The sequence below is a fragment of the Telopea speciosissima genome, chromosome 3 (assembly GCF_018873765.1).
Source record: "Telopea speciosissima isolate NSW1024214 ecotype Mountain lineage chromosome 3, Tspe_v1, whole genome shotgun sequence".
In the NCBI taxonomy this organism is placed as follows: Eukaryota; Viridiplantae; Streptophyta; class Magnoliopsida; order Proteales; family Proteaceae; genus Telopea; species Telopea speciosissima.
Genome location: NC_057918.1, coordinates 50777845 through 50790644, shown reverse-complemented (window position 1 = coordinate 50790644; position 12800 = coordinate 50777845). Strand labels below are relative to the sequence as shown.

At 39.6% G+C, this 12800-nt stretch overlaps 1 protein-coding gene across 2 annotated transcripts in view; it reads left to right on the top strand.

The window, feature by feature from the left end:
• The first annotated feature begins 1226 nt into the window (after window positions 1–1226).
• The window catches only part of LOC122655907 (probable membrane-associated 30 kDa protein, chloroplastic), a 52163-nt gene continuing 40589 nt past the window's right edge, over window positions 1227–12800 (top strand). Inside the window, exons 1-5 of one of the 2 annotated variants that reach the window (XM_043850287.1) lie at window positions 1227–1560; window positions 10752–10861; window positions 10970–11080; window positions 11214–11278; window positions 11362–11443. In XM_043850287.1, the coding sequence (XP_043706222.1) occupies window positions 1434–1560; window positions 10752–10861; window positions 10970–11080; window positions 11214–11278; window positions 11362–11443 (495 nt within the window). In that variant the 5' untranslated portion in view covers window positions 1227–1433. The remainder of the gene's footprint in view (window positions 1561–10751; window positions 10862–10969; window positions 11081–11213; window positions 11279–11361; window positions 11444–12800) is intronic. The other variant, XM_043850288.1, reaches the window with a different exon arrangement.

The following is a 12800-nucleotide window of genomic DNA, read 5'->3' as shown; positions in this document are numbered from 1 at the left end:
GGTATCGTGTTGACTAGAGTACTCGATTGGGTCAATACTACTCGGCCCATCTCCATTAAGTAAGTTATAGATATACTTGTCCCATTTCTTCACAATGTCCTCATCCCTAACCGACACTCTTCCATCTTTACCCTTGATACACCTCACTTGGTCGAAATCTCTACTCTTCCTTTCTCTAATCTTAGCTATATATATAGCTTTTTTTTTTTTTCTTTCCTTCTTTTGTGTTTAGGCTGGTATAGAGATCTTCAAATTTCTTCGTTCTAGCCAATCCCATAATCTTCCTAGCTTCGTTTCTGGCCTCAAAATACCTCTTTTATCCTCCGTCTCTTTAGTTCTTTGCCATGTCTTAAAATAATTTTTCTTGGTCTTAATGGCTGCTTGGACCTCATGGTTCCACCACCAAGTCTCCTTAGGGGTTTGGCGATTATCCTTTACTTTCCCAAACACATCTTTGGCCGCCTTCTTAATACAAGTCATCATCTCATTCCACAATACATTGGTGTCTCCCTCACAGTCCCATTTTCATTGTTTTACTAGCATACCAGTAAATGTCTTAAGTGACTCCTCTTTTAGTTCCCACCACCTTATCTTAGGATGCAAAGGTTCCCTCCCTTCTACACTTCTGTGCACTAAGGCACAAATCCAAGACTATCAGTCTATGTTGGGTGGTGAAGCACTCCCCCAAGGATAACTTTACAATCACCCCTCTTTGGAACAATTATGCATTTCTATTATGTTGAATCACAAGCTTGACAGACCTTCTCTGATGTGGTTTTTTTCGATTTTTATTATAACTTGTTATTTTATTTGAAACACCAGGAATTGTATGATTTTTAATTCTGCTAAGCCTAACCCTCTATTGGTCTTGAGGAAGGTGGAACAATGGATGACCCTCTTTTTAATAAAAAAATGGGAAGTAGTTTTCTGTATAGGAGTGTGGCTTACACTAGCACTCCCATATGTCTATCTCTCTCCTCCTTAAAACAAGGGGGCTAGTGTCTTTTCACATGGGGAGGAGAGAGATAGACTCATGGGAGTGCTAGCACAGGCCACACTCCCGGACAGAGATCTTTTTCCCTAAAAAAATACTTGAAATTATTATAAACCGGCCTGGCTGAAACTAGGCAACTTTTTGGTTCGCCATCCGGACCGGTTGCGAAGACCATAATTGAAAGAGGGAGCCCAATCCGGTGGGAAGAAATCCCAGTTTCTCTCCTCCAGTCCTCCTACTCCCTGGGTTCAAAGCTCATCGTTGCCGGTTGCTCACCACATACAAAAGCACCAGGAATTAAAAGCAGGAAACCAGCAAAAAACAAAACACCCATTTGCATTTGAGAGAAACCTTTCTGAGAATCAATCCTGTCTACAAGTTTTCTCAATTTATCGCTTTTCATCAATTACTGTGGAGGGTTCCCCCCCTCTCTCTTGAAATGGCGATGAAAGCACCCATTATAGGGTTAAGCTTGGCATCGTCACCATCTTCTTCCTTGCAGGCCTCTTCCAATAGGCTTGTAGCACCCAGGAGGCCCCTGAGAACATCTTTTCTCAATGATGGAGGTATGCTCCGTTGGTTAATCTCACTCCCTTATCTATTTAGTAATTTTCACTTTTTCCTACAATCTTCAATTCATGTGGTTGGAGTGCTATGTTTACAATCCTTGGAGGTCTCTCTGTCTTCATTGGAATTTTCTGCCAATAAATGTGACATTTATGTGATCGAATATTGGGTGAAGAAATTAGAATTTGGTTTTGTTCGATCTTCGGGCTTCTATAGTTTCTATTATGTAGAATTTGGAAAAATTGTTTGGTGGGTCCGAATAGTAACATTAGATTGAATTCTTTCTGAATAAAGTGAGGATTAAAAAAAGAAAGAAAGAGGAATGACCTATCAAACATTAACATGCATGTAAGATTCAAAATTGCCATGTCTAGTGGTATTGGTGGAAAGTGTAATTAGGGAGAAAGAATGTTACCTCTTCTGGGTTACGTTTGTCCATCTCTCTGATTTACCCAAACAAAAAGTTTGCCCATCTCTCTGCATGCTAAGGTGGTACTTGGAAGAAAGCGTACAATTTGTGTCTTTCTAGTTTACATGTTACATCTCTTTGGTCCTTTGTACTTGGAACAGAAACCAAGTTTCAGTTTATTTAGGCTTTTGAGATGCTCTTGAATGATTCTAAGTTTTTCTTCAGTTGTTCTACTACTATTGAGGACATTGGAACTTTCTGAAGATAAATTTTGTTCATCAATTTTATTGTAATATGGTATATAGTTTGTTCTTTCACAAACTACTTTGTAGGGCTGTTGTGTATGCTATCTATCCGTGTATTGGATCACTTAATGTGGTAAAGACTTTTTGAAGGTGCTTGTTACTTAGCCCACCAAAATATAAATTTAACACCAATGAAGACCAGTGCATTTCTATTTTTTTCCAATTCCATATTCTTTTTGTGTAGCAAAACTACAAGGAACTTATCAGATTAAGAAAATATTAATATTTGAGTTGGGGGGGGGGGGAGATGGAGAAATAAAATATGAGCTTCAAACCGACTTACAATGTATCAGCCTCTATAGGTACATACTGTAGCAGATCACTCTCGGATAGTGCTAAACATGAGGCTTCTTTTACGAGATTGGGAACATGAAGGTTAAACTCCTTTGTTTATGCCATAAAGGAGGAAATGGATTCTGCTTTCGTAGCATCCTTATTGGGATTTATCACTATCCATAAAGGAGCTCATGTGGCTCTCTTGACACAGATACCACTCTGATTCTGAGTGCCTTTCAGTTCTATAAATAGCTATGTTGAATCACCTTACTGCTTGGGATGGGCGATGAGTTGACACTTTTATAAATGGATTAGGAGGATACTAAACACTGTGTTGCTTAGAGACTAGTGTCATATGCAAATTGGTAGAGGTCAAACTGTTAAAATAATTTTTGAGCGAGGGAGTAGAATTTATTTCCAACAATCCTCCTATTCCTGTCTCTCTGTGCAAACCAGAGGACCTTCCCATGTTTGCAAAATGGTTTAACTTGCAAAGAAACTTTGAAAGCTAATTTTATGCTCATGGGACTGATGTGTAACAGAAGGGTTTTTCTTTACTAGTAGCAGGCTCTGTAGTCACACTAGCTGCAGGTTTTGTATTCTTTCAGCAAGTGTAGATTCCCGCATTTGATAAAAAAATTGAAGAAAATTAAGAGAATTCAGGGGATTAATAAGAAATACCCGGCGCATGGGTAGTAGAGTAGTTTCTCAATGTTTTGGATTAATAACCAGCTAGAAACTCCACTTCTAATTCTTAAGATGCGCGCACAGTAGCAAAATCCAGCAGTACACATTGAGATGATTGATTTAAACTTAAGAGTGAAGATTGCAAAGGTGTTATTTTTTTTGATAAGTCAAATTGCTTTATGACAAGATAGGGCCTCTATACTATAGAAGGCATCGGAGAGAGGCTATGAAACTCAGGAATCTATGAAAACAAAGGTCTCTTGTGGGATCTGATTCAGTGCTCGACATTCGAGAAAAATCTTTATAAGGGAAACCCAAAAATATTATCTCTAGGGACAACCGATTAAAATTCTCAAGTGCCAATAATCCATGAGAGAGAGAGAGAGGGCAGTAACTCTTAAACAAAGGTTTGTTGATGCCAAAAGTTTAGGTAGGATTGGACAATTCCCCACTCCTTATATAGAAGCTCAAAGTTTGGATCCAAACCAATGAGAGGACTCTAATTTAGCAATTAGATTATATTCTTTAATTTGCTCAAACTCAAATTGAGTCCAGACATAGTACTTGTGATTAGAAACTCCTTCCTTACTAATTCCCATAACACAAGAAAAAAAGTAAAGAAACCTCTTAACTCTCTTAACTTACTAAAAACCCAATGATTAAGTATACGATATGGTTTTCAATTATTTAAACCACTTTCTAATTTTTTTGATCCATGACTCCATTTTACTAATTCCAAGCTTGTCAATTGTCAAACTATCAAGTCAAAATTTTCAGCTGAAGTAGGGGTGAACGAAGGCCTATTTAGCTCCTTTCTTTCTGAGAACCAATTTGCCAAATGGATTTTATGATGTTATTCCTTCTAAGATTGGTCGGATCACCTGCCTTATTAAACCCTGCCTTGATGAAACCCAGGCCAAGCAACACTTAAGATTGGTGGAAATAATAGGACTGCAGTCGATGGATAGGATGTTTGGAAGGTAATATGTGGATTGGAAGTGTGTGGGATAGAATTGGGTGAGAATGGGATGAGTTCACCTCCTTGGACAGGCCTTGGTTCAAGGTCTGGTCCAATATTGTTGAAGAAATAGGCATCTTTAAGTATTAGGATTTGTAGTAACAACATGACAAAATTTTCATTTAAAACTTGCTCCAAAATGCTTACGGGCAGCCCCTTTTATAGAGTGGCTGGGAAGGTTTTAGACTCTCATTGGGACTTTTACGTAAGGTCTACACTATATTTAATGAACTGTACATTTTCAAGGATGTTATGATATACCACAGGGGTTGTTAGTTATGTACCACGATTGGGGGGGGGGGGGGGGTGTCCCTATCGTGGGAAATCTTAGCGATAGAGTTTACATATTGTATTGCTTGATTTCCTCTCCTAGTCAGACTTGGTTGTTACTTTCCTAGTTAGATTAGATACTTTCTTAGTTAGAGTTGTTTAGTCTTTCATTCCATCACAAAGACTGAGGAAGTCCTTGCCTTTTTGTCCTCTTGCAATATATATATAATGGGAGGAGGATTGAAATCTATCGGCTGTTATTCTTGACAGTCCCTTTTCTTCTTCTCCCGCAATCTCTTTCTCTCTTCTGTCATCTCTATTCCACTTGCAGGAACTGGTTCCAGGTTCTTGGTTTGTCACATGGTATCAGAGCTATGACCAACACTTGCTTTCTCTTTAATAACCATTTTGAGAGTTGTTAGCTTTCTGGTTTGAGGTGTATAGCCACCTATGCTATTCATCCCTCTTTGTGAAACCCTAGTTGATAGAAGAAGAGGAACTAGGGTTTCATATGGGTTTTTTACTGACAAGATTGATGAATTGGTATGAAGTTCATATCTGATGATTTCTGAATTTTTGGTTTGCATCATTTGCTGGTTTGCTGTTATATCCACTGCTGGTTTGCCATATGAGATTATTTTTTGCTGGTTTGATCTTGATTCTTCTGCTAAGGGTTTGCTGGTCATGATTTGCTGAAGCCAAACCCTCCCTTTATGCTTCGAGATCTTGCTGGTTTCGAGCATGCCTTTGGAGACGATTGAAGGATTCAATTTCTGGAGTCATGGTTTCCGCTGCTAGTTTGCTGAAGAAAGAAGAAAACCCATCCATGATATTCTATTCTTTTCAAGTTGAGTGGTTTCATGGCTGCGACAACCTTGCAATCTCTTAGTTATTTTGCTAGTTACGTGAAGAACCCAGTGTCCCAGTCATGATATTAGAATGGGTTTGTGGTGTGTTTCTATCTATAATATAATTGTTGATTTCCAAGTTTACCCCTTTCTTTACCATGAAGTCCCTCATGTCCTTATTCTAACTCTGCTTCCAAGCCTACCCTTGGTCAATAATTATAAACCCTTTCTGTATCCTTGGCTATTTATCTGGTTTATTACAATATTGCCACTAGTTCCTAAGTTTGAGCCATTTGATAATTAGGTGGGCCCTTAGCGAACCCAAATAGGGCTTTCTTCCACCTGGAATCGCATGAATTGGTATTAATTTATAGAATTCATCCATCAATGTGGCCAAAATTTATAGAACTACCATTGGGCTTGTATATTTGCAATTTTATTGCATTGGTGGGCCCATAGCACCTAATTTAGGTTCTTGGACCCCTAAATCACATTACTTTGGGGTTGCAATTTTTGACAATTGGTATTTGCATGGTGTGATGGTTGTTATTGCTATTAGTGGATATTATTTGCTCAATTTGTTTAAATCTGGCCTATCTGGTATTTTATTGGCCACTGTGAGGGGAGGTTGGAAATTATTATTGGGATCTTTTTTTTGATGAATAAAATATATATTAAGCAAAGCACCGAGAATCTTTCCCCCCAAAAATTAAAGGGGAAAGAACAAGGAACAAAACAAGGAGAAAGCTCCACAACAAAATAACAGACTAACCTACAGCTAGCGTAATCAAGCTGAAAGGAAACCACAGAGAAAGTAACAAGGACATAATCAAACTCAAACAACCAATCATCTGTATACAAAGTTGACTTTCTTCCCATTAGGATTATAGGGAGGAATGGAAGGAATCACCCAACTCGGATTGGGATGGTTCTTGATAGCTAAGGAAAGACTCTCTCAATCCATAAAGGCATCATTAGATCCAAAAACTCCCCTACCATTGACAACAAAAGCACTGTCATCCGCACTAGATGGAGTCGATACCATGTCTCCATTCGGATTATCAATTGGAACAACCTGTGCCAATTCAGATTGGGGATCCAGATGGGTGAGCGAAGCTTGCAACAGACCACCGGCTCCTAAGTTAGGCCTTGGGGGCGACTTTAATCTTGAGGACCTCCTAGGAAGTCGTTGCACATGGCCAGCAACAGCCTCTTCCTGGCTAGAAGAATCAAAAGTAGAAGTGCCAATGGTAATTGAAGGCCCGGGAAGGGTGGAGTTCACAGCCAATCCAGGAGAGCCAAGGAGAACCGGGTGGCTAGAAGACTCCACTAGAACTTCTGAAGGCTGAGAACCAATGGGCATATGGAGGCTTAAAGGACGGTCAAGATAGGAGGCAGCATCTGCAGCCTCGGAAAGAGGAACCAATAGATGCATAGTGCTAGAAGTAGAAGGGGTAAGTGGGGTATGAAGGTTGGAAAAAGAAGGATTGACTGCGATAGGTTGAGGGTCCAAAGAGAGAGATGGGAGGATTTGAAATCTATTACTCGAATTGGTAATAGCCGAACCCAAGGTAGACTGACCAGCTGAAGCCAACCCAGAATTGTGAATAGTCTCTGCTGCAGCACAGGTAGCAGCAAAAGAGGAACTGGCAGCACCAGAAGAACCTTGTTTCTTGCGCTTCTTCACCTTCCGAGTCTTCTTCTTAGGCTCCGGCAAAGCTCGAGCAGCATCCATATCCGATGAAGCCAAGGAAATAGGAGGTCCCACATTGAGAACAATTTCAATCTCACCACCAGAAGCATGCATCACTTCATTACTAGTCTCAATCAAAGAGTCAACCATAGCCTCCCCCAAACCTGTTGATGTGGAAGGGAGTGAGCCATTAATTCTAAAAACAGTATCATTTTCTTCCTTATCACCAGCTACAACGTCTGGAACAGCGGGGACTCTAGCAGAGTCATCACCTACATCTCCATTTCCATTCCCAACCGGTTTTTTCCAGAAATAGACAATCTTTGTCAAGATGGTCATAAACTTTGCAAGCTAAACACCGTGGGGGAACCCAATCAAACCCCACCTTCTAATCAAAACAACGACCCTTCTCCGGCATTACTTGAACAGTGGAACCAAAGGAATAGGTCGCTGGAACCTCAACTAAAATACGTGCATAAGATAACCTCTCTCTTCTCATGGTGTTTGCATCTGAGAGGATGGGACGACCAATGGCACTTCCAATAATGCTCAAAGCCTCCTCTGTCCAGAATTGGAGAGGGAGGTGAGGAAAGGTAACCCACAGAGGCAGCGTACTAAGCTCCTTAGGGTGGAGATTTGCTTCAGTTGTCCAAAGCTTAATAATCAGAGGTTTCCTAAGAATAAACCCGGGACCCTTCTCCAAGATAGAAAGGAGATCATCTTCATCCTTAAACTTAAAAATGAAACAACCATTGTCCAGCATAGATATTGAGAGCTCCCTGCAATGAGCCCACAGCTTAGAGAGAATCTTCTTAACTACTGAGAAAGGAGGTCTCTTTCCAACGAAGAATCCAACTGCAGTGGACTTCTAGAGAGCTGCTCCAGCCGAGATGACACTTTCAGGACATAAGGCAACGGGAATTCCATTAACAGAGTCCAACTCGACAGTCTTGAGCTTAAAACCATCAACAGTGGGGACCTGAGAGGAGATGCGGTCAGCCCAAGACTGAGGAAGACCATTAGAATAGCTGGGAGGGGTGGAGGAAAGATGAAGCAAAGGAGGCTGGAGGTTTGAGGAAGGACGGACAGAGGTCGCATGTTGCAAAGGAGAAGCATGGACGGACAACGATGGAGGAGGAGGAGGGTGTGGATCAGAGGCAGTAGCATGCAGAGGAGAAATAGGGGTGGGAGTCTCGAGGGACTGCGAGGCAGATGAGCATGCGTTAGCGGAAGGAGGAGGGAGGGAATGAAGTTGCAGAGGGGGGAAGTTCTCAGGAAGGAGGTCTCCCAACATCTTCAGACATAAAACTCCCTCTATTATTGGGATCTTATTCACAACTGCTATTGATTATAGAGATGGAACTTAGTCACTCGCGGCGATTAGTCATTTCTTTCTGCTTGTGCGCTTGACCATCAGGGATCATAGACCAATAAGGAGAGGGGCCAGTCTTGCTACTCACCATAGCATTTCCTTGGGAAGACGGATATATATATATACGATGGGAGGGGGACTGAAATCTATCGGCTGTTATTCTTGACAGTCCCTTCTCTTCTTGTCCCTCAATCTCTTTCTCTCTTCTCTCATCTCTCTTCCACTTGCTGGTACTGGTTCCAGGTTCTGGGTTGTTCACAAACGACTTATGTAACCATCAATGAAACTGACTTCTTGACTGAAATATTATTTTATAGGACTCTACAATTTTAAATAGTATTTGTAACTAACAAGTTAATGCTTCTTATGTTCCCACCATACTTGTCACGATGTCTAGGTGAGGGCGACCCAAGGTGTTGGAAGGGGCCTGGACGCAAGGTGACCATGGCGCGTAGACGCCTAGGCGATGCCTTGGCAACTATGTTCCCTACACAGGCATTTACTTTTGATACTTTTTTGACTAAGACTTGGACTGGATAAGGACTGGTTTGGATTTATTCAAAATATCTCCTAACATAGTTCGAGATAAACCGAAATAATTTGGATTTCAGTTGGGCATTTTGGTGGTTAACTAGCCATATTTTGGCCCGAAACTTCAGGAAACCCTAATTAAGCATCTGTAAACATATTTGAACCTTTAGATTGTAAAAAAACAAACCCAAAATGGTAGAGTTTGGCTTCAGACCCTTAGTTGATACTATACACAGTATGTTTTGGTATCCATCAAGTGTTGATTCAATAGCAAAATGAAAAACCACTGTTTTGTTTCAAGGCTTCTCGAAACCAAATATTTTGCGAAATTTCGTTCGAAATCTCGAACTTTGACTCGTAAACAGGAACAAGCATTTCCCAGTTTCCAAACGATTAGGAATTCTGGCGACCTTTTATTTCTGGTTTCTCCTTTTGTAAATTTTCAGCTGTCTGATTCTCATCATACAGCCGACCCCATTTAGGCCTGATTTGGTATGATTTCTATTTCAATTTCTTGGGGTAATTTCTATTTCGGAAATTGATTTATATATTTTATTTATTAATTGTATAGATAAGATCTATAGAAATTTTTTTTTACAAATTTTATCAGCAATTCCAGTTCAATTTCGATAACGCAAGGGCTCAAAAGGAATATCTTCAATAGAAAAAGATGGAATCTAAGTTGACCCAGCCAAAACTAAAGCCATCCTTGAAATGAAACCATCAACTAACCAACAGAGGGCCACAATCAAGAAAAAGGGAAAAAATTACGGTTTACAGGAAAAAAACCTTCTCCATCTGATATACCCATAGTTCAAAAATTCGTTTCGTTTCATTTCGGTTGAAATTTTGAATATTTCGAGTTTTTCGGTTGAGTCGAAACGAAATGCAGCATCGAATTGAAAAAATGCAATATTTTGAAAATTTCGGTCATCTCTTTTCGGAAATTTCGGAAATCTGGGTCATTTTGGCATTTTGCACCCACAAATGACCAAGCAAAACTCATAGAAAAAAATACCATATTTCGACGAAATTTCAGTATCTCGGAAGTTACGGTCAGACCGAAACACCGAAACGAATGAGATTTCAAACCTTGGATATGCCTAGTGAGTAGGATTCTTGAATCTGACTGTGGTCTTTTTCAGTTCATTTTGTATTTTTCATACTTTTTCTATTTCATTTGATTTCACTCTTGCTCTTTAATGAACACATGGTTAATTTGATGGGCAAAGTAGTAATTTCATGTTAAAATTAAAACACCACCCTTCTTCTTCTCCTAATGGTCTCACCACCACCACACCACTGTTACCATTGCCATCATCAGCCCGCCACCGCCACTACTCTGCTGCCACCACCACTACCCTTCCCAAAGAAATAAATAGAATCTATTCTCAGAAATTGAACTACCAAATCGATTTTTTTAATTTTTGAAATATTTCACATTGATACAACCAAAACAATTTCAATTTCTTGACCGAAAATCTATTTGTTGACTATTTCATGAAATCAATCTGAAATTGAAATAGAAATCATACCAAATTTGAATTTAGTTGGGATAAGGATGAGTTGTTGTTGATTGATTCTCATTATACCTGTTTTGTCCCCCAAGGAGAAAATTTGGATCCAACCTTAATGGAGTCAAACTCTTATGGCAAAAGGATATCCTCTCTCTCTCTCTCTGTCCCAGGCTACAGTGTTGCTTATTCCCAAAATTATACAGTTTCATCAACTATTCAAAATAGCTTTTGTTTGTATGTAATCTTTATTTTGGCTTCCAAATGTGGCAGGGATGCACATTACATATTCTACTAGATCGAGGTGTAGTGGACAAGGTAGGGGAGCTCTTGGTGCTCAGATGAATCTGTTTGATCGGTTTGCTAGAGTTGTCAAGGTGAGATGTGGTGACATTGCTTCCATTTAACAACATACTGTAACAGCATCAGTTTATTATTTCATCCATATACTGCCAACATAATTTGCTTTTCTGCCACAAGTGTAGTCATATGCAAATGCTATCGTAAGCTCTTTTGAAGACCCAGAGAAGATCTTAGAGCAAACGGTGCTTGAAATGAATGATGACTTGACAAAGATGCGGCAAGCGACAGCCCAGGTATGTCTCATGGTCATTGACTCCCCCTTATCCTTCCCCTGTATGCCGCACGATGTTGAACTCCCCCCCCCCCTCCCCCAATTTCTCTTTCTAATTACTTTGTAGTTATGCAAAAGTTGTCATTTATCTGAAGGTGCTGGCATCCCAGAAGCAATTGGGAAACAAATACAAAGCTGCACAGCAGGCTTCTGAAGATTGGTAATATTTTTTAGGCATTTTTTCCACACCTCTTTATGTTGGTTAATGCATAAATGTAACCCTTGTTCTTTGTTCGGACATAGGTATCGTAGGGCACAACTTGCTCTTGGGAAAGGAGATGAGGATCTTGCTCGTGAAGCCCTTAAGAGGCGTAAATCATATGCTGTAAGCAGTTCATTATAAAAAAAGTGTTGCACACTTCTTGGAATTGTAATTTTTCAATAGAACATTTTGAATCAAGAAACTTACCTAACCAGTGACAAATTCACAAGATACAATGATACATCTCTTGTTCTCCCTTTTATTATCCAATAATTGAGTTTTTTTCTGAAAAGAAAAGGCAGGAAATATTTTCCAACATACATTGAACTAACTTTTTGAGTGTTAGTGAATGCGCCCATTCTTTTTTTTTTTTTTTTGGGTTGGGGGGGGGGGAGCATTACGGGGTAAACAAGATGTTGAGCTCTAAATTTGTTAGTGTAAGGGGAACATCTGCAGCCAGGGTTTCAAATATTAGGATTGGGTTGGCGTATCGCTTGATCATAAATAATTGGTATCACCGGAGTCTGAATCCCATCTTCCTTCTTGGTCCAACTGATGCAGGTTCATCACCAAAATAAGCTTGTTTTATTAAGAATAAGTCTAGGCCACTTTTATGGGCCTAAAATATGGGTAATTAGGTTGCATACGGGATTCCTTAGTTTTATTTTTATGTAATCAGTGGTCATGTGATTATTTAGGCTGGGCTGGATTAGGACTCAATAAGTCCAGCCATGTTTTGAGTCTATTTCCTTTGTTATTTCACTTTCCTAGTCAGTTTAGGTTACTTAATAGATTAAGGATTGGGTTAGGCCTTTCCTTTTTAGTGTAGGAGTATATTTTTAAGTCTTTTATATAAGGTTGTAAGAGGGGGGGGGGAAGTATCAAGGATTAGGCCTCGGTTTTACCACTGCTTTCGCTAGGTCACGAAACCGAGATATATCGAGATCTCGGCGAGATCTTGCATTTTTTTTCTGGCTCAACTTGATGGTTGGTTTCGGTGGCCATATGACCAAGTTAGGTCCTGAAACTTGACATCCACCCTATTTTAAGCCTTCTAAACACAGTGGAATCATTAGTTTTTACAAATTCGAACCCAAAATGGTACTTTGACTTTGGACCCTAGGTTTGTAGTCTACGACATATGTGAGGTCTACCCTAGCCTATTCCACACAATATTTAGAACACATATAATAAAAGTAGAGGTGTAAAACAACTTAAATAAGCATTAGGAATTAAAAAAAAAAATCAACTATAAGCCATTTAAGCATTAGGCATTATATTCATAATCATACATGGTGAAGGTTTGACGGTTTGACGGTTTGTTAATAATTGTTAGGAACTTGGAAAGAGATAGATTAAACAAATACAAGTGTACTTAAAACTGTTCTTGAGATGCAATGCAGCTCCCTATCCTGATGTTGAAGCTTCAATCTTGAATCTCCAAGCTTTAATCTTCAGTTGAGGTGAGATTTGCCAAAAA